General features: G+C 34.7%; 1 protein-coding gene across 15 annotated transcripts in view; it reads right to left on the bottom strand.

Annotated features, from left to right (window-relative positions):
• LOC106874748 (intersectin-1) overlaps nucleotides 1–22,500 on the bottom strand; it is a 254,063-nt gene that overhangs the window by 86,626 nt on the left and 144,937 nt on the right. For all 15 annotated transcript variants that reach the window (XM_089365718.1, XM_089365722.1, XM_089365714.1 and 12 more), the window contains 4 exons: nucleotides 21,656–21,777; nucleotides 20,523–20,651; nucleotides 18,262–18,334; nucleotides 15,457–15,630 (listed from right to left, as the gene is read on the bottom strand). In XM_089365718.1, coding sequence (XP_089221844.1) covers nucleotides 15,457–15,630; nucleotides 18,262–18,334; nucleotides 20,523–20,651; nucleotides 21,656–21,777 — 498 coding nt within the window. The remainder of the gene's footprint in view (nucleotides 1–15,456; nucleotides 15,631–18,261; nucleotides 18,335–20,522; nucleotides 20,652–21,655; nucleotides 21,778–22,500) is intronic.

The raw sequence follows: 22,500 nt of genomic DNA, 5'->3' as shown, positions 1-22,500 counted from the left end.
CTACTGCGTTGTCAATGGCTGAAATAAAGTAGCAGGTGTGACATCTATCCTAGCATGATTGTGTGACATGAATACGGCCGATTCAAGCTGAGTGAAAATGGAACAAAAGGAAGGGGATAGGAGATATGCAGGCAGGTATGAAAGAAACCATACAAAAGACTTGGAAACACATGCAAAATGTCATGCCTTAGAATATTGAGATTCACAGAATTTGATGATGAATAAACAAAAAACAACTTTTTTTTTTAAATCACAAATTAAAATAATTCCATGGTAAATTAAAATGGTAATAAAGCAAATTAAATTGATTTTGAAATAAATCAAACATAATCTCAAAGTAGATTATACTTCTAATTAAATAATACCATTAAATCATATATTTTCAATACCTTTATCCTTAACTAACAAATTATATATTACTTTTAGTTTACTTTCAATCTATTTTCCATCTTTTGTTTCAGTCAGTGGACTGTGGCCATGCTGGGGTACCATCTGTAGGGTTTTAGTCAAACTAACCCCCTGTAATGCTTTTTTTTTATTATTTTGTCCTTATCTATTGTTCTTTTTACTGACCTGTTAAGTTACAGCTGTTAAGTAGTGGTGGTCGTGATGGAGTGACAAACAGAGAGAGAGAGAGAGTGAGAGAGACAAAGACACACACATACACACACGCATGATGGACTTTCACACAATTTCCATCAACCAAATTCACTAACAAGGCATCCGTCATCCCAGGGCAATGGTAGAAGACACTTGCCCAAGGTGCTGTTCACTAGGACTGGACCTGAAATGACTAGGTTGCAAAGCAAACTTCTTAACCACACAGCCATATTGAGACATCTTGAACAAGTGTCAAAACATCTTTCAAGAATCGTCTGTTTTGGGAATACAAACACAGTAACAAAACACAAGTTGTAAATGCACTTGCTTCCATGAAATCATTTTCATATCAAGATAAAATATAAACTTTCAAACAGACTCCTTGATAATCACTGTAGGCATTTGTTTAAACAATGAACAAATCCCTCAATACATTTACACACCTTTGCAGTGCAAATATAATGCACAATCTCTGTCTACCTAATTATCTGCTGTTATTTGTTTTGGTGTTTTAAGAGTCCAAATCTTCCTGTTATTCAGAGGTAGTGAGTACATGCATACAACTTTGAAGTGCAGACTTCTTGTATGGATCTCAGTTGCTTCCTGCTCACAAAATGATAACACCAGAGAAGTGAATACAGATAGGAGATAAAAAAGGTGTAAAGCTCCTCTGATAGGAGGAAAACTGAGAACAATAGATTAGGCTGTTGAGCTGATAGACATCATATTTAATAGACATAAGACTTGTCAGTCTGCCTTGTGGTCCCAGCAGACAAAACAGAAAAGGTGTAGCCCTGGAGGAAGGCAAGGGAGATGCGCTGGACCTGCAGTCACTCTGGCACATGGGACTCACACTTACAGATAGCCATCTCTGCCTTGATAGCAGTGAGTAGGGATATAGTCCAGGAGTCAAGAACACCACTGCCACAAGCTTGACCACAAATCTGTCAGAGAGCAGCACACACTCGAGAAATACCAATACTTGTAGCTTGAAACAAGCTAATGTTTCTCTGAGGCTCACCCAAAACTTACTTTCATAATCCATAAGTACTATATGCTTAAGTCAAATGCTGAAATTAATTCGAATTTAAAACGAATCACCTAAGTTCAAATAATTCAAAACATAGACTTCTACTATGTTTTATCTAAATATCTACAGTTTTAATTTGTTTCAAGGTCATTTTAATTTGTTTTGAGATTATTTTAATTTCCTCGTATTTGAAAGGTTTACATTGATGCATGGACAGTTGTTATTGAATAGCATTCTAACTTTAATCAAGATGCAAAAAGAGGCAAAAAATCATAGATTTACACACATACACATGCAATATATCTCATTCTCAAACCAATGACAAAGCTGCTAAGTCTGCTTCTTAAGCATTTTTTTTCCTTCTTTTATTTCTATATCCCCACTTTGCTAGTTCTTCCACCTTGGTTCCCTCCAGACAAATGGTAAGAAAAAAAAATGTCTTATAAACAACATAATTTATTACATAATATCGTTGACAGCCTACTATTAATTCAACATTAACATCTTTAAACCTTTTGCTACAATTTTTTCTGTTGAAATACACAGCTGAATTTTGAAAATAATGAAGAATTTAATCAAATAATTTTGCCATTATTAAAAATAGGGTTTGAAACATAAATTAACATGAAATTTTGATTAAAAAATTTTAATTCAGATCACTTTAAACAGGCAGTTAGTATCATAAAATCAGAGGTGGTCGCAAGTGGGTTGGTATCAAAGGGCTTAAAGTCAACATTTAGGCAAATAAATCTAGTAAAATCAAGTGTGAATATTTCAACCTAAAAACAATTTCCCCACTGAAATCCCGTTTGGAATTGTGGCTCACAGTGGTTGTTCAACGAGCTAGAAATAACATTCAAAACTCCCTCAAATCACAACAGATGCCTTTCCTGTCACCAACCCTCCCCTGTTTCCAAGTAAGGTAATATTTCCCCATGACCAGACATGTTTTCGAAGAAGATTGGGAATGAGAGACACCACTTGCATGATGGTGATACACACTTACAACTATTAAGCAATGTCAAGGAGAAAGCAACACACAAATATGACATGCTTCTTTCAGTTTCCATCTACCCAATCTACTCACAAGGCTTCAGTTGGCCAAGGTGCTGCATTGTGGAACTGAACCTAAAACCATGTAGTCGGAAAGCAAACTTCTTAACCACACAGCCATGACTGTTGTCTTTCAACAACATTTGCATATCTTTATACATCTATATCTTTATACATCTATATAACCCATGCTAGCATGGAAAGCGGACGTTAAACGATATATATAAAGTAAACATTAGATAAAATAGTCTTTGATGATAATAAAACTGTTTGAATAAAAGATAAGATTGGTCACGTCATGAACACTGGAATGAATTTTCTTTAATCCAGTATACTCCACCTACAGCTACGTCTACCTTCTCTGTGACCAACCAATAATGTAGGAGTGATCAATAAAGCTATATAGATGATCATCAGTGTAAATAAAACAATGAACAGATATGACATCAATTGCCACAAGGATTATTTCAAATGCACAATAATTTTTCTCCTCTTCTGTCTTCCACAGCCTCGGATGACATACAGCCTAGCTGACAATCCACAACAGAGCAACAATATTCAATGCATTTTTTTAAATATTTTCCTATGTTTCTTATATCTGCACTCCCACCACCATCAGCACTACCACTGCCATTGTCATCACCAACATCATCATCTGATTCTACTTTCACTTTCATTAAGAAATCGCACCTATCACTTTATTTACTTATTTATGAATAAAATACAGTTTGTGAAATCAAATTCACATGCCTCTCCTCTCCCCCTCCTCCCCCTGCAAGGGGGTGTCTATGTGGTCATTCCACCAGCTAAAAATAGCAACCAAATCTCCTCTAAATCCTACAAACACAACCTAATATTTTAATATAAAGGAACAGTAAGATGGAGGCATAGCTGTGTGGTTAAGAATTTGCTCTCCAACCACGTGGTCTTGGAATCATTTCCACTGCATGGCACCTTGGGTGTCTTCTAATACAGTACAGGGTCCACCAAAGACTTGTGGGTAGATGTGGTGACAGAAACTGAAAAGAAACCACATGTGTGTGCATGTACACACATACCCTTGCCCTGGCATCAAATGATGGTTGTAAATGAGCATCACTGTTATACAAGCATGGTTGTTCATTTCCAGTTTCCTATGAAAAACATGTCCGGCCATGTAGAAATATTACCTTGCTTGGAAACAGAAGAGAGTTGGCAACAGAAAGGCATCCCAGCTGTAAAAGAATCTGCCACAATAAATTCCGGCTGACCCATGCAAGCATGGGAAACTGGATGTTAAATGATGAGTTGATGATGTATATATATATATATATATATATATATATACATATAAAAGTGGAATGATCATGGCTGGAAAGGTTTATATCATGGGTCTGATTGGCTATGGCTGATTTAAGACCTAACAATAATTTCATGACAACCAAGAATAACAACAATTTTGACTGCCTCCGCATACTTCACGACCCATCTGTCTGCTTTTAGTCACCCTGCTAAATCTGGTGTTGCTATATAGCCCCAGGTCAATCCTGATCAAGTAGATCTATGGCCAAAGAAATTCCAACCACGACCACCCCATCTTTTTCAGGGGTACTTGAATTATGGCCCATGTTACCCTTCACTGATCTCCGCAGTTAGAAAAATCTGGATACATATAGAAGAAAAAAAAAACGAAGCAAGTGACTTTGTTCTTAAATTAGTTATATCATCTTACACACATTTCATTAATAATAATATTCATCATATAAGGAAAATCTTATAAGTAGATTACCTTATCAAATCAACAGAGATTGCATAATACACTTAAAATCACCTGTATGATTTATAATGGACTCCAGACAGTATATATTACTACAGTATATAATTAATGTATGCAAATATATATTCTGAATATGTATAAGTAATGACTTCACATTTTACAGCTAATATTGTGTTGGTTTTTTGGGGGGTTTTTTCTTATCCCTGAGGAAACAATTTAATTATTATCTTTGTAGCTGAATGAAGCTATGTCAAAAATATCCTGGTTTTATTTTTCTCTCTCCTTCCTAACTTATATGTATTTTAGTTTCCTGATAACTTCAAAATACATCCATCTCCCCAAGCATTATATTAGCTAAGCAGACACACACATGTTCACCCCAATGAATGTGTGTACATGTGAGTGTGTGAGAGCGAGAGGGGAGAGAGAGAGAGAGAGTGATTTCAAGAGTTCAATGTCATTTTAGAATTTTTTTTCTTTTGGCAAATTAAATACATTAAGCTCAAAACTTAAATTTCACTGATTCACTAATCAAACAGTGATCTCCAATGAAGGAAATTTTAAAAAATCTTACTAATATAAATATTTGTTTAGACCCTTTCTCTTTTTTTTTTTTTTCGGTGTGTGAGTGAGTTTTGAAATGAAAATGCCCTCAAACCCTAATCAAGTCACAGGGTCAGCACGAAGATACTTGTTCTTCATATAGTAAGACAAAAGAAAAATTGGCCAGACTGACTAAACCCATTTTACAAGCCACTTTCTTACAGCTGGAAAACATGAAGCATGTGAAAAGTAAATGAATAAATCAAGAACAAAACTTTCATCACAGATCTGTTCTATCAATAGTGCCCCAGCATGGCCACAGTCCAATGACTGAAACAACAAAAAGTAAATGCTAGTTTTACTTTGCTCAACCAGAGCAAACCTGGGGTTAAAAAAAAAATAATCAACTCTCTTATACATTATGATATACAATAAAAATACTTCTAAAAATTATTCTTCCAAACTAGGAATGGTAGCTGGACATATCTGACTCAGGCATTAAGAACAAGTGAAAGAATCATGTCAAGTCTCGTTATTTCAAACATTATACATTATAGATGTTGTAAATGCAATAATGGTATGTATGTGTCTGAAGAACACTTTAGTTCTTTTGTCGGAAGCTGATGGAGTTTCTGAACAAAATATAATGAAATTAAAGAGAGCTGTATGTTTGGACGTGTGTGCATGCACAAGTGTCTGCGAGAAAGCTGGATTAAGGACCAATTCAGAAAAACAGACTAACTCTTGTCTACTTGATATCAAAACTTGAGGTGCTTAAAATGTCTGTAAGAGGCAGCAGAACTGAAGAACCAGTCATCAAAGAGAGAGAGAAAGAGAAAGAGTGAGAGAGTGAATGAGAGTGTGTGTGTGTGTGTGTGTGTGTGTGTGTGTGTGTGTGTGTGTGTGTGTGTGTGTGTGTGTGTGTGTGTGTGTGTATGCGTGCGTGCGTGTGTGGATATATTGCATGGAAGTTGGATTAACCATTTCATTACTATATCTCTATGGAAATACACTGCCCTTCTTTCAATTAATTTTGAAAATGATGACGAAGAATTTAGTAAAAATAACTGTCGTTATTAAGCTAGTGTTTGAAACTTAAATTATGAAATTTATATGAAAGGTTTTTAAATCTAGATCACTTTAAAACAGGAAGTTTTTATCTTAGAACCAGGGCTGGTCTCAGGGTTAATATCAGAAGGATTAAGGACCACTCCAATCCAGAAAAAAACATACTAATTCTTATCTACTCCATGCAGAAACTTGAAACTTTTATAAGAGCCAGCAGAATTGAAGAACCAGTTAAGAAAAAAAAAAACATATTGTGGTGCGTGTGCATATGTATGTGTGTGTATAAAGAAGAAAAACTATAAAGAGAGAGGGGCTGAAGAGAGAGGGGCTGAAGAGAGAGGGGATGAAGACACATCCATTGAAAGGGAACTTTAATTTTAGTTTTAAATAGTAGACAAAACACAATGGAATTACCACGAACGCCACTTTAACCTTTTAGCATTTAAACCGGTCATATCTGGCCCAAAATATTCTAGCCAGTTTTACATGCAAACTGGTTAGATCCAACCTCTCACACCTACCATACAATGTCATTCTAAACATAAACAATCAGATCACTGGAGTTTCAAAGCTACAAGATAATGCATGATTAATTCAAAACAATGTGAATAAAGAAGTGATATATTTGACACTTGAGTGAACTGGAACAACATGAAATAAGTATTTTGCACAAGAACACAATACACTGTCTGGTCCAGGAATTGAAACCATGATCTTACGATCATGAGTCCAACACCCTAGCCACTAAGCAATGTACCTCCACATATGGCATACAGTAAAAGTAACATAAAGGTTACCTTCTTGAGTCTCATTGACTCACAAGGGCTGGTTTCCTGCTTTCCATGGCGAATAAATTCCCATACCTGGATGGGACTCCAGTCTGTCGCAGGATTAATAATTTTTGCCAGCTGAGTGAACTAGAGCATCATTAAATGAAGTGTTTTGCCCAAGAACACACTGCATCGCTCAGTCCAGGAATTGAAACCACAATCTTACAATTATGAGCTCAACACCCTGACCACTAAGCCACATGCCTCTACATATGGCATATAAAACCACATGAATTACAGAACTACATAAAACAAGACAGGCAACACAGTCGACAGGTTTTTGATAACTAGCATTCATTAACCATTAAGCATAATGACATTCTAACAAAAATTATGAAGAGTGTAAATTCTCAATCTGAAGAAATGAATTCTCAAAGAGACAAATTTCAAGCTATAACATGTCGCAGAATTTTGAAAATGATAACCTTAAGTCTTGCAAATTAATTCTTAAAAATCACAATACTTAGAATCACATTAAACGCTTCAGACTGATAATTAAATAAATAAATAAATAATCAAGCAAATTAGTAATTATACATGAAATGCTTAATCGTCTTTATCTATTTAATAGCCCTCGATTCTGCTAAGTTCAATAAAACTTCACTTCATAAACAGTACACCGGCTTCCATAATTGCTATTTAATAACCAAAATTGCCATTATTAAACAGAACAAATTAAGCACAAGAACAACAATAAAAACTGCATCACAACAGCAGTACCAAGTAGAATGAAAGAATGATATGACAAGCTTATTAAAAATGATATATTTTGATGAAGAATGTAATGGAGTGATTTAACATTTCTTAATGAATCTAGTCATTTATAGGTAATCTTGGAGAATGACTTCCATAACTTCTAGATATTCTCTTCAATAAGTTACATCTCTCAGCTACTTCAGTGTGTGGTAGATGATATCATTATATATATATATATATATATGTATATATATATATATATATATATATATATATATATACATACATACATACACACGTATATATACATACACACACATATACATATACATACATACACATATATAAATACATATATATATATAATTATTTTAAGTTACAGAACATGATTTTATATGTATGTGTGTATATATACACATATATACACACACACATACAAAATCATGTTCTGTAACTTAAAATAATTTATATAATTAAATTTGATAATAAATGAATTACTTACATGTCTGCGTTAATGCAAAGCGCAAAAAATCCTTCAAAACGATGCAGAATTTTTAACAAAGATTTTCTTTCACTTGAGGACGTAGCTTAAATCCTGCATTATTCTGAAGGACTTTTTTGCATTTTCCATTAATACAGGCATATAAGTAATTTATTTAATTAACTAAATATAATAATACAAATTAGTTACATGCTTTTAAGTTACGAAACAATTTGTCACAATACAGAATGTTCTTATTGTTAAATAAAATTTCATCAAACTATTTCTCTGTCATGGAGATGCAATCTGGAAACAGTAAGGAATACTACTGAATGTTAATACTATACGCTTGTCTCAAATTACTTCCTAAGCTTGATGCCAAGTTGTGTACATAATTTGTAATCTGTCAACTCTGATTTACACTCCAACAATTTCGGAATTTTAATACTTTAAATCATTGTAACAGTTGATTCCAATATCAATAAATCATTGTCTTTTTTTTTTAACCTATTTCTTTGAAAGAAACAAAAATATCAATGAACATGCCACTTTTTTTTTTTTTTCTGACCAAGATAGTTTTCAGCCAATTTTTCTTCAACATACATTCTTTGACCCATATGTGTGTGTCTCTGCACACACACAAATGTATACACACACACAGTTTATCTACTTCAAGTTCTGTTCACCATTAATCTTTTAAGATTTAAATTGGCCATATCCAGCTGAAATATTTTACCTGTTTTATGTTTACACTGGCCAAATCCAGCCTCTCACACCTACCTTACAATGTCATACTAAATATAAACAATCAAATCATCAAAATTTTGAAGCTATGAGCTAATGTGTGATTAATTCAAAACAATGTGAATGAACAAGCATTGCATTTGATGAAGTAATCTGAATGCTATGGGTTTAAAAAGGATTTATTTCATATTTTTATAGCGTAAACAGCATACAATTGATGTTGATAAGAACAAAGCTTAAGAAAAAAACATAAGAGTGTGTGTGTGTGTGTGTGTGTGTGTGTGTGTGCGTGTGTGTGTGAATGTAACATCAAGAAAGGAACCAATAAAAGTGCTGCGCTGCTAACAAACAACCCTGTTAACATTTGTTCAACAGATGGTACAGATACTCCCTTATCACAATGATTGGCCCCTTGGACACAAAGACACTAGGTTTTATAAACTGCAATATAAAATAAATGTACATATACACACACACACACAATTGTAAATAACTATAAATACACACACACACATTCATATCCACAAGCACATGTTTGTGTGTGTATACATACATATACCCAAACGCAAATACACACACACACACGTTTGTATAGTCATTATTCAATGACAGAATTCACATACGTTACTGTGTGATTTTCATTAATAGTTTTGTTTTAGTCACAAGTTTTAATTTAGAACAAAGTCTTGCTAATTAACGAGATCAATTAGAAAAAAAAAAAACAGACAAAATAATTAGTATGGTTAGACTCATCAGTGATCGAGGTTCACGGAGATGAGGGGTTACAAGACAAGGAGTTATTAGTTTTGGTATCGAAAAAACAAAAAATAAACATCATCTTCACTGTTATTTCAGTTAATAACAAGCATTCAACAACAACGTCTTGCTTGAGTTAATTAACATGTTAACCACCACATGCACTGCCGGTGGTTCATTGCAAACTTCACACAAGTGCCATATGCACCATCGGTGGTACATCTTCATTATTTGAGAAAATATTTTATTCTGTATCTTTCACATAGTTTCGAGGATATTCAAATAACATGAGTGCTAAATATTAAAGTTTAATTATGAAATATTGTAAAATATGCAAAACAAAAAAAAAAAATTACATTTCCTTGTAAGGACAAAGATCAGACGAATATCAACCTCTTCTTCCCAGAAGAAAAAGAAAAGACCAAATATCAACCTCTTCTTCCCAGAAGTAAAGAAATTGGTTGCTTAGGACCAATACTCAATCTAGAAAAATGTAAAGTTACAGAAGCAGAAGACTCTGTATGGATATGGTAGTAGACGATAGTAACATTGATCATCAAAGCAGTCTCTCATGGACCAATAGCTGGATTACTACCTCCCACTTTGAACGGGATGCATTTGCAATCCAGGAACAGGAAATATCAACCAAATACTTGGTGCACAAATGGGACAGAGATGCAAGAAAAGCAGTAAAATGTGACAACTGATACAAACTTTGTGGAGTTAACACCCAGGATATCACCCACATCATAAGCAGTTGTCCGAAAATGTCATCACAGTATTGTCTATCAATGAGACATGATATAGCTAGGACACTATATAATGAAATCTGTTGGAGGGATAACCCCAAGGACAAAGAAATGAGGAGTCACAGTGTAGGAACAAATTCAGAAATGTTTGGTGCTTCAATCAGAATTATCAGTATTGGTGTATTGTTGTTGCCATATATTAGTATGTGTATGTATGTGCAAATACTATATATATATATATATATATATATATATATATAGAGCCTTTGTCTCTATCATTGTGAATACACACTATATATATATATATATATATATATACACACACATACACATACATATGTATAATGTAAGAGGAGGAAATGTTTAAATGTTGTTTCTGCAGCAATATATACACACACACGCAAACACCCCTATAAATATATATATATATATATATATATATATATATATATATATATAATTAAATAGAGAGATACAATTGACAATCCAAGAATTTATTCATAATATAACATACTATGAATATAATATAACATAATATAACACAAACAATTATTAAAACATCAAAAAGCCAACAATTTGTTCCGACTTATTTATATTTTTTGATATATAAACAATTCCCTTATATGTAAGTTTCATCAGAGTCACAGTTTAAAGATAGGCGAAATTCTGTGTGAAAGGACAGCTGGATTCTAAAAAATTAAATTAAATGCCTATGTATAATGAGTGTGAGTGTTGTCTATTCGATTATATAAGAAGCAATAAAAATATTTTAATGGACACAATAACTAAGTGTAGTGTACAACTATCATATATATATATATATATATATATATATATATATATATATATATATATATGAGCAGATCTCTGCCAACAGGAAACTTTGAGTATCAGAGAAGAAACAAAAATATATTGTAAAGAACTATCTACACAATTTCCCATTCTGAACATGAATTCTTCCAGTCGATTGCCTTATACATGCACACACGCACAAAGAGAACAAACTAACAACTACTATTTTTTGCAATTTCATCTTTCGAATTCCTTAGAATGTTTGTGTTTGTGTGTGTGTGTGTGTGTATACATATACATACACACACACATATATATATATATTTACACAAACAGAGATACACCCACAAAGATGACATACACATGAAGGTATGTTCGTTAACAAACGAGTAGGATCCAAAGGTATGGCTTAATATATTTGGATTGGGAGCAGGGAATCAAACACCAGAACAAATAGATAAATAAAACAGATCAATGATAAAACATAATTAAATAATAAAAAAAAAAATTAATAAAAATAAGTGTAGATTGATCAAATAAAACTTTTACAATTCTATTTATAAATCTTTGTCTTTCCTTTGTATTTTTCATCACCAATGTTTTTCTTTTGTTTTGATTTCTCTCTCTCTCTCTCTCTCTCTCACTCACTCTCATTTTTGTTATTGTTGTTGTTTTCTATATTTTATTTCTTTTAAATATGTACCAGGCTAATTACATTTACAGGTGTATCTGAACTGGGACACGCTTAAAACAGTTTTGCTTTTTAATTTAGTTTACCTCTCAAGTACCAAAAAGGAAAAAAAAAAAAAAGGTGTATTCATAACCCCTTGTTGTTATTTAGCACCAGGTCAACAGTCAACCCTGATTGATACCAGGCCTATATCTGACTACATTCTAGCAGTGACCATCCTGTCCTTCTCTCAGGCATCACAGATCAAGGACTACATTATATCCACTGTATCTATGTCTTTTCACAATGGGGAGTCTATGTAATTCGAAGTAAGATTCAACTACTATTTCTAATCAGATCAAATGCTTATATGACTGTACCTTTACTGGATTTCATAGGTTTGATTACTTATTTAAGCATGGGGGCAGAGACTCCCATCTACAGATAGAGGCATATTACTGTTTATGACATCCATGCCTTTCTTGATGACCAATGGAAACAAAAAAAAAAAAATGAATAACACTCAAGCCAAAAGAAAGAAAGCTCAAAATAACAGTCAAATCTCCCTCAAATCATACCACACTCATTCCAAATGTCTTAGAGAAGGACACAATCAATGATGTAGTTACAGATGCATTAAGTCTAATTTGTAAACATGATGGTCATAGCCTTTGATCATAGGTCTGCTCAATCAAGGTTGACCCAGGGCTAAACATCAACCCTCTGCTGAATTAAACTGAATATGGAGCCAAAACAGGTTTTACTAGTTTTTGTCCCTCAACTGGTTCCAGAAATCTGGTTGAGGGCATACTGGGGCATTGCCATAATTCCTTTCTTTTGTTTTTAGATTATCTATTAGGACTGCAGGCCATTTCATATATATATGGAGACTAGGCCAAACTTTGATGGGGAAAAATGTAATTAATTGTATTGGTCCTGTGGTACTACTGGGGACCTAGCATCAGAGGACAAGCCTTGTGGCTTTTCATCTGGCTCTTTATGTTCTGAGTTCAATTTCTGCTAAGGTCAATTTTGCCTTTCATCTTTCTAATGTTTATGTTAGAGACAATTAATAATTATGATAATAATTCATTTTCATTCTGGCACATGGCTACAAATTTTGAAGGGAAGGGCTAGTGCTTAACTGGTACTTTATTTTATCAACCCCCAAAGGATGAAAGACAAAGTTGACCCCAGCAGAATTTGAATTCGGAACACAAAAAGCTCGAAGGAATTCTGCTAAGCATTTTGTCCAATGATTCTGTCAGCTTGCAATAATAATAATGGTTTCAAATTTTGCCACAAGGGCAGCCATTTTGGGGGGAGGGGATGTGTTGATTACATCAACTCCAATGTTCAACAGGTACTTAATTTATTGACCCCAAAAGGATAAAAGATAAAGCTGACCTCGGCGGAATTTGAACTCAGAACGCAGCGGCAGACAAAATATTGCTAAGCATTTCACCCAGAGTGCCAGCAATTGTGCCAGCTCGCCACTTTAGCTTGCAATAATAATAATAATAATAATAATAATAATAATAATAATAATAATAATAATAATAATAATAACAGTAATGCAAGCAGTTAGAATTGTTAGTGAATTGGAGAAAATGCTTAGTAGCATTTCTTCCAGCTCATTGCATTCTGAGTTCAAATTCCACCAAGGGCAATGTTGCCTTCTAACCTTTTGGACATTGATAAAAAATAAGTACATAAAAAGCAGTTGAGCACTGGTACTGAATTGACCAACTTACCTCCTCCCCTAAAACTGATGACCTTGTGCCAAAATTTGAAATTATTATTATTATTATAGTCTAGACAGAATGAAAGGCAAAGGCAGTCATTTTGGCAGAATTTGTATTTGGAACCAACTAAACTATAAAAAAAACTGGCATTTGTGTTCTAAATACATTGAAATAAAAATTTTTTAAATGTCAAACTATTTGTTATAATGAACAACAACAGATTAAATAAACAACAGTTTTTGCTATTCTTATATTCCAGATTGGTGGTGCAAACCCAATAAAGATACCCACTAATTCCTGGGATTGGTTAGAAAATTGAAGACCCACACAATTCAAAGATTTGACATTGTCTTGCCAAAATTGTTTCACTTTTTTTTTTCTTAACAGAAAATTATTTTTGTATACATATTACTCAGAAGTAGAAAAATAATTTTTCAAAAGAAATAATAAATTAAAGAAACCAACAAAATTTATTTTAAAAAAATATTTCAAAGCAATGAAAAGAAAAAAGGGAGGGTAATAGAAAATAATAAAATATTACAATAGTTATAAAAGTAATAAAAATAGAGAGCAAAATTCACCAAGCTAGTTGTCTGAGTACCATTTGAAATATTTCTCAAGAAACTGGCTTAGAAAAACACCAATTAGCAAAAGTTGAAGCTTAAATCTAGATTATTATGAGGGAAAAGATCTTTGCTTCAAATTGTTCTATGTAGAGGAGACGGAGCAGCAGAAAGAGCAAATGGGAATGAGTGATATCTATAAGACCAGTAGCAATGTAAATGAAAGAAAATGGTTCAAGACCAAGGTCAAGAAAATGAAATTAAAAGCCTTGTTGTGGATTAGGTTACTTGTCAGATAATCTCAGTGGCAACATCATGGCAGAGACACATCCCATGCATTTCAGGAGACAGCCATTTATATCCTCCCAAATTTCCTGTCATGTGATGTTAATGTTCGACAAGGGAGATAACTCCCTATATATATATATATATATATATATATATATATATATATATATATATATATACCAAATCAATAATGCATCTCAGAGTATCACAAAATATTCAACCTATTCACTACATATACATGGCAATATATATATATACACACACACACACAATGGGTTTATTTCAGTTTCTGTCTACCAAATCTACTCACAAGGCTTTGGTTGGCCTGAAACTATAGAAGACACTTACCCAAGGTGCCACACAGTGGGACTGAACATGTGCTTGGGAAGCAAGCGTCTTACCACACAGCCACACCAGTGACTACATATATATATATATATATATATATATATATATATATATATATATATATATATAGATATGTATATGGATATTGCAACAAAATTCTCTATATTGCAAACACTATGTATCGTTGCAATCACATAGTAGCATACATCATCAATGACATTAATTCATCTAAACTGAGTAAACAATATCTTTGTGTTACAATTTCGGAGAGAGGGAGAGGGAGAAGGGATAGGGCAGTGTTCTTGTCCTTTGCAGACCATCTCTAATTAATGAGATTAATGCAGCTGACGCCCATCGTGAACATCTGAAAGAAATATATAGGCAGAGCAGGGACTGAAAAAAGTGGGTCTGGTTTGAATACTTCCCAAGGATCAGGTACTGATGATGTTAAACAAGGTAGCATATTAGGTCTACCACTCATAAAGGCTATTATAATTAATGAATGAAAATAGAAGCTCCTTTTTTACATAATGTTTTTTTGTTATTTTGTATAAGGACAAAAAGGGTCCTTTTGGTTGTCTGAGAGGCAGACCACAAAGAAGAGTGTTAGAAGTTTTACGGGAGCTACAAAATAATTCTATCAAAGCTTAGGTGGAGTGTGTAGCACAAATAACTAAGGGGTCATATTAGAAATGGTACCCAAGCACCAGACACCAAAAGAGGAAGAAGAAAGGTTTCACTTACAAGAGTTAGCGACAGCGACGTAGTTGGATGGAAATACACCAATCATTCCATTTAGGTCGCCTTTCCACCAATCGGGGTCATCTTTGTTGATAACATTGATCACATCATCTTTCTGGAATGTCAGCTCATCGGAATTCTGAGCTGTATAAGGGTACATACAAGTAACTTGTTCAACTGAAAAAGAAGCACGGAGAGAGAAAGAGAAATGAAAGAATTGACATAAGACATTCCACAGTTTATTCGTTAATTTACATCATACAGTATATATCATCATCATCATCATCATCATCATCGTTTAATGTCCGCTTTCCATGCTAGCATGGGTTGGACGATTTGACTGAGGACTGGTGAAACCGGATGGCAACACCAGGCTCCAATCTAATTTGGCAGAGTTTCTACAGCTGGATGCCCTTCCTAACGCCAACCACTCAGAGAGTGTAGTGGGTGCTTTTACGTGTCACCCGCACGAAAACGGCCACGCTCGAAATGGTGTCTTTTATGTGCCACCCGCACAAGCCAGTCCAGGGACACTGGCAACGATCTCGCTCGAAAATCCTACGGGAGCCAGTCAGGCGGTACTGGCAACGGCCACGCTCAAAATGGTGCATCTCATGTGCCACCCGCACAAGAACCAGTCATGGGGCACTGGTAACGATCTTACTTGGCTTGCCGGGTCTTCTCACGCACAGCACATTTCCAAAGGTCTCGGTCAGTAGTCATCGCCTCGGTGAGGCCCAATGTACGAAGGTCTTGCCTCACCACCTCAGCCCAGGTCTTCCTGGGCCTACCTCTTCCACGGGTAACCTCAACTGTTAGGGTGTGGCACTTTTTCACGCAGCTATCCTCATCCATTCTCACTACATGTCCATACCAGCGCAATCGTCTCTCTTGCACACCACAACTGATGCTTCTAATGTTCAGCTTTTTCTCTCAAGATATATATATATATATATATATATATATATATATATATATACAGAGTTGACCAAAAGTCACTCGACAGTAAATCAAAATTCTATAAATACTACCTGTAATTCTGTATTGACTCGAATGGAAAAATATGTCACTCAAGAAGCACTTCAGTTTGAACAATTTTTATGATGTTTCATATTTAGATGCTTTTATCAAATTCATTCAGTTGTTAATCAAATAAATCTTGAAAATAAATGGTATTGATTTACTGTCAGCTGACTTTTGGCCAACCCTGTATATATATCATCATCATCGTCGTCGTTTAACGTCATATATATATATATATATATATATATATATATATATATATATATATACACATACACACAGACACACGCATACACACCATAGTACAATGATGCACTGAAACAAATTTGATGTTGCTAAAATAAATACATATTTGTCTAATAGTAATATAAGGTGTATGGCATCCCTTAGTGGACAATTAATATAAGGGAGATAATCATTTCTTCATAATATTTAGCAGTAATAGAAGTTAGAATTTGAAATTTAGGAAAGAGAAGTATAGCATTGAATACATATATTTAATATTTTTTTTTCTTTTTGCTTATTTATTATGAAGTTCTTAACATTTTTAGTCTGTGGTAATCATCTAAAGCACTATTTCATTCTTTATAGAAATCATCAGCATAACATAAACTAAGGTGTATTAACTAAACATTTTATGAAGCCCAAGTTTTCTTATAGGTGGAAATTTATTACAGTTTTTTTCCATCTTTTCTTGTTTTATCTTTTTCTGCACAAAGCATTAGTAGTTTAGCAATAAAGAGAGAGAGAGAAAGGAGAAAAAGTTTAAAGTGTCTACATAGAAATCTTGCAAAACTGTTTTCATATGAAAAAAAAAATGTAACTCTTAGCCTGCAGAAAAAGTACATGTCTGTGTATATACAAAGAAAAAAACCCAATTGGCACTTGAAAATGTTCACATAATATATTATTTGAAATATACGGTTAACAAAGGCTCAAAAGAGAGAAGGGTAATGCTTTGTAGAGGCTCCCTCTTTGACTTATACTAATACCAATTATTTTTAAGCATTATGTCAAGCCTGAACCAGCAGACTTACGAGCAAAAATCTTTCATCCCTCGTTGTCATTTTGACCTCAGTTACAGTGTATGCAGGATCACGCTATTTAAAGAATTATCTCCCTTAGTTACGTTTATGAATTTGTTTTGCAAGATTCCTGAAGTGAAATCTGTGTTGCAACAGATATTTTCTTTATTCGTTTATTTGTTTCAGTCATTTGACTGCAGCCATTCTGGAGCGCCGCCTTTAGTCGAGCGAATTGACCCCAGGACTTATTCTTTGTAAGCCTAGTACTTATTCTATTCGTCTCTTGCTGAACCGCTAAGTGACAGGACGTAAACACACCAGCATCGGTTGTCAAGCGATGTTGGGGGGGGGGGGGACAAACACAGACACACAAACATATACATACATACATATATATATATATATATATATATATATATATATATATATATATATACGTATACGATGGGCTTCTTTCAGTTTCCGTCTACCAAATCCACTCAGAAGACACTTGCCCAAGGTGCCACGCAATGGGACTGAACCCAGAACCATGTGGTTGGTAAGCAAGCTACTTACCAAACAGCCACTCCTGCACCTAAAATATTGTTATATTTTAGGATGATCATTTTTTCTTCTTTTTTTTTGCCAAATAATCACAGACGTGTGAGGCTATTTGGCAAAAACAAAAAATAGCAGAAAGAAAAAGAAAGATCATCCCGAAATATGACAAACAATATCTCCTTTAGTTTACTCATAAACAATGAATGTCAAGAATACTTACTGTACTGTTGAGCAGGAGCAGATGTGACTGTTGCTGTGACCTGAACTGGAGCTGGCGTTCCTGTCCTACTGTCCTGGAAAATAAAATGAGGGAAAAAAGATGCTTTTTTTTAAAAAATCATGAAATATCAATTTAAATAAGCATATTAAGGAAGAAATATTGACACTAACTCAACTTGTGTCTGGAGATGGCCGACTACAATATCACAAAATAACAAACTAACCGCACCATCCGAGCTTGATCATTGCTAGAGCAGCCGTCTGGCTCCCGTGCCAGTGACACATGAAAAGCCCCATTTGAGCGTAATCGTTACCAGCATTGCCTTACTGGCACTTGTGCTGGTGGCACAAAAAAACATTCGAACGAGGTCATTGCCAGTGCCACTGGAGTGGCTCCTGTGCAGGTGGCACGTAAAAATCACCATTTGAGCGTGGCCATTGCCAGTACCGCCTGACTGGCCCTCATGCCGGTGGCACGTAAAAGCACCCACTACACTCTCGGAGTGGTTGGCGTTAGGAAGGGCATCCAGCTGTAGAAACTCTGCCAGATCAGATTGGAGCCTGGTGCAGCCATCTGGTTCACCAGTCCTCAGTCAAATCGTCCAACCCATGCTAGCATGGAAAGCAGACGTTAAACTATGACGATGATATGAATGAACTGTTACTAAAACAAACAAATTGTAGCACAGAAGAAATTCAAAAATGGACATAGAATATATGAAGATTATTTAAATTTTATTATATACTCTCATGCACACAAACACACACACGTGTATGTGTGTGTGTGTGTGTGTGTGTGTGTGTGTGTGTGTGTGTGTGTGTGTGTGTGTGTGTGTGTGTGTATATATATATATATATATATATATATATATATATACCGGAGTAAGCACATGAAATGTGCAACAAGGTGGAAAAAAGAGTACTCAAATACCAGAAGTAGAGTAATATGCTTTATTTAAAAGCAGCAGAAATATAACAAAAAAACAAAAAAAAACGTTACTCTAACAAAACTGTCCGATGAACGGGAAACTCAGAGTAACGGTTTTTTTTGTTATATTTCTGCTGCTTTTAAATAAAGTATATATATATATATATATATGTGTGTGTGTGTGTATGGCTATATAATGCTATTAAACTTATGAACCGCCTGTGTTACCACTGTTAAAATTATCAATTAAAAATATTCACCACAGATAATATTAACAATAGTAACATCTTATTTCGAATGTAAACATTCGAATATTTTACTCATTCACACATACACATGCATTTAACTGGGTTCACAACTGGTTTCCAAAAGTGTGTCACAAACTGTCTTTTCAGGTCATTGCTCTAAAAATTGCTTGCTTTTATAGAGAGAACGTGGTTCAAACCACTTCATTAGTTGAGGATGGTCACATGGTGACTTAACTGAATTTTCAGTGTTCCACTATATCAGTGTGTCTGTTTATCCAGTAGATATTTCATATGATAGTTAGAACAATAACTACGGAAGGTGAAAGTTTGCGTCTGAATTTAGTATTGTTTTGAGATGAATGATTTGACAGGATCCGATGGGCCAAAGACTGCCTCATACTAGTGTTTCAGTTAATTGCTATAATGTACTACAGAGAATAAGTATAGATTTGTAAGTCAACACCACATGTTACAATGAATGTAAACAATGTATCAACTTAATTTGTTCATGGACAGAAAAACAGGAAACAGCTACAAATGAACATTTCAATTCTTGATTGGAATCTTTTCCGGCTACTAGAGCTGCATAGTGTGTGTGTGTGTGTGTGTGTGTGTGTGTGTGTGTGTGTGTGTGTGTGTGTGTGTGTGTGTGTGTGCATACTTAGTGAGGGTTAACAGCTATTGTTGGCCAAAGTGTCTGCCAGTCATTAAGTGGAAATTCAACCTTCAGAGGCAAATTTGAATGTGAACTTCCCAGGGAAGCTTTTCACAGAATGTTAGGCCATGTATTTTGTAATGAATACTGACATAAACATTTTAAACAGTATTTACAAAGATGATCTTCTGTTTGTGCTTTTAACTTCCGTTTGATATCAACAGATCCAGGAAAATATGACAGGCAGCAGAGAAAATTTCGTGCAAGAAACTTTGATAAAAATTCTAAACAATGGAGAAAAAAAATGATCCCCAAATTCTAATACATTAGACATGATTTTAAAAAAGGATAATGTTCCATGCAGACATAACAAAACTGCAAATAGATCAACAAAGTATTATCAAGAAATGACATGTTATGCTATAGCATACCATGGTCTGCAGCTGAGGGCTAGGAGACATCCCTTGATGGTGATCAGGAGTTGATCGTGCACTAGAGGAGCCAAGCAGTTTCACATAATTTGCAGGAAACCAACCCATCTTTCTTTTTTGACCGCGGGCCTGTAAAAAGAGAACAAAAAAGCAGAAAGAAATTTATTAAAATCATTTAGCAATGAAAATGTCGGTAAATACATACATTAAGTCTACCTTCTTATTTCCATACTTTCTTCCTGAATATCTTTCACTGGTGGTCATTATTATTGCCCCTGTACCCTTTCAGCCACACACTGAAGAAGTGTCTACACTGTTGCTTGACCTGTTAAAAGTAGCAGCCCAACCTCCTCAAATCACATCTCACCATCTTACAAAAAAAGGAAGGACACACACAGGTGAATGTTGATAAATCCTTTGAGTCTATGTGGAGTAAACACTCGATCTCAATCTCTGACAGTCCATTGCAGTTGTCCCTCACTGTCACCATCTGCCAGTGCTTCAGTTTCAATGGACCTTCACCATATTACTTTTGGTCTGTCATGCTTCCATCTCCCTTGGAGTATCCATTAGAGAGCTTACCTTGTAATGTTGGAAGCAAAAGTTCCCCTTGGGTGTCTTCTTGATCTGGGTTTCAATAGGTAGCTGATTCACCATTTTTTCACAAGGCTTTGTTTGCAAGTCTGTCTTGCCGTCTCATCCAAAGGATGTTCCAGAAGTAAATGAAAGGAAACAGCACTGGGAGAGTGAGCCTTTGGTTAGAGGTCTGCTGGACCAGAGTTAATTTGGGGCTAATTAACAGTAACAGCAGCATCACTATGTTTAGCATGTATTTTAAATTCATTTATTTTCTCTTCTTCTAAACTAACATGGATTAAACAAGAAGACTACAACACATCTCTTCCAGTATCTCAATTACATAGTGTTATCAGCACCATTTCATGACCATTCTCCACAAAGCCCTGGGCTGAACAGTTTGATAGGAGCTGGCAAGCCAAGGTGTGCGCCAAGCTTCACTGCCTTCTTTGGCATAGTTTCTATGGCTGGATGTCCTTCCCAATGCCAACCACTTTACACTAGGCCATTCACCGACTCTCAATCTGCTAATGCTTCAAATATAACTATTGTCTTACCTGCAATTCACCTTCCCACCAGCCACTTTGACTCTTCTTGCGCACCTGTATCAACTGGCCTGGCTGCAGGGACAGTTGCTCAGGGCCAGTCGCAGTATAACTGGCAATTACGGAAGCAATTTCTGAAATTGAAAACAAGTAAACTGATAATTATTCAGGTGAAGGGTGGAAAAAAAAATTAGCAAGAAAAAATATAGCTTTGATGATTACAAGGAACACACACACACATATAGGTATATAACTGTGTATATGTATAGACAAATGTGTGTGTATAGACAAATGTGTGTGCATGTGTGTAGATAGACAAACAGATGTGCATTTGTGTACATATATACGTGTGTGTGTGTGTATCAAGAAAAAGAGAAATGTGTATAAATAGATGTGTTTATGAATATGCCTGCATAATTATATATGTGGGTATATAATTATTTATGAATATACACACATTAATATGCATACATTTTAATACTTTAGTTCTATATTACAAAATATATTATAAAAGAGGTTGAATAATTCTTCAAATTCACATTTTTGCATAAAATGTTGAATCATATGGTTTTTTTAACCTCTACATGGTTGCTTGACTTGTTGGAAACAGCAGTCAAATGTTTTTATTGCTTTAAAAAGATTTTTTCTTAGTTTCATAAGTGACGAAAAGCAAGAAGCTGAATTGGAGGTTAGAATTGCTGATTCTGGCTCAGTAATGCACCAGCCACAGCATTTAATCATTAGAAGAGGCGAGGACCATTAAGTGGGGGAAATGCCTTGTGAATGCATCTGACTGGTAGACGAAAACTAAGTGAAAGCCAATCATGTAATTGGATATACACGTGTGTGTATGTGTA

This window comes from Octopus bimaculoides, chromosome 18, assembly GCF_046866305.1.
Source record: "Octopus bimaculoides isolate indiv1 chromosome 18, ASM4686630v1, whole genome shotgun sequence".
Classification (NCBI taxonomy): domain Eukaryota; kingdom Metazoa; phylum Mollusca; class Cephalopoda; order Octopoda; family Octopodidae; genus Octopus; species Octopus bimaculoides.
Note: the sequence above shows the minus strand (reverse complement) of the source record. Positions and strands in the feature narration are given on the sequence as shown.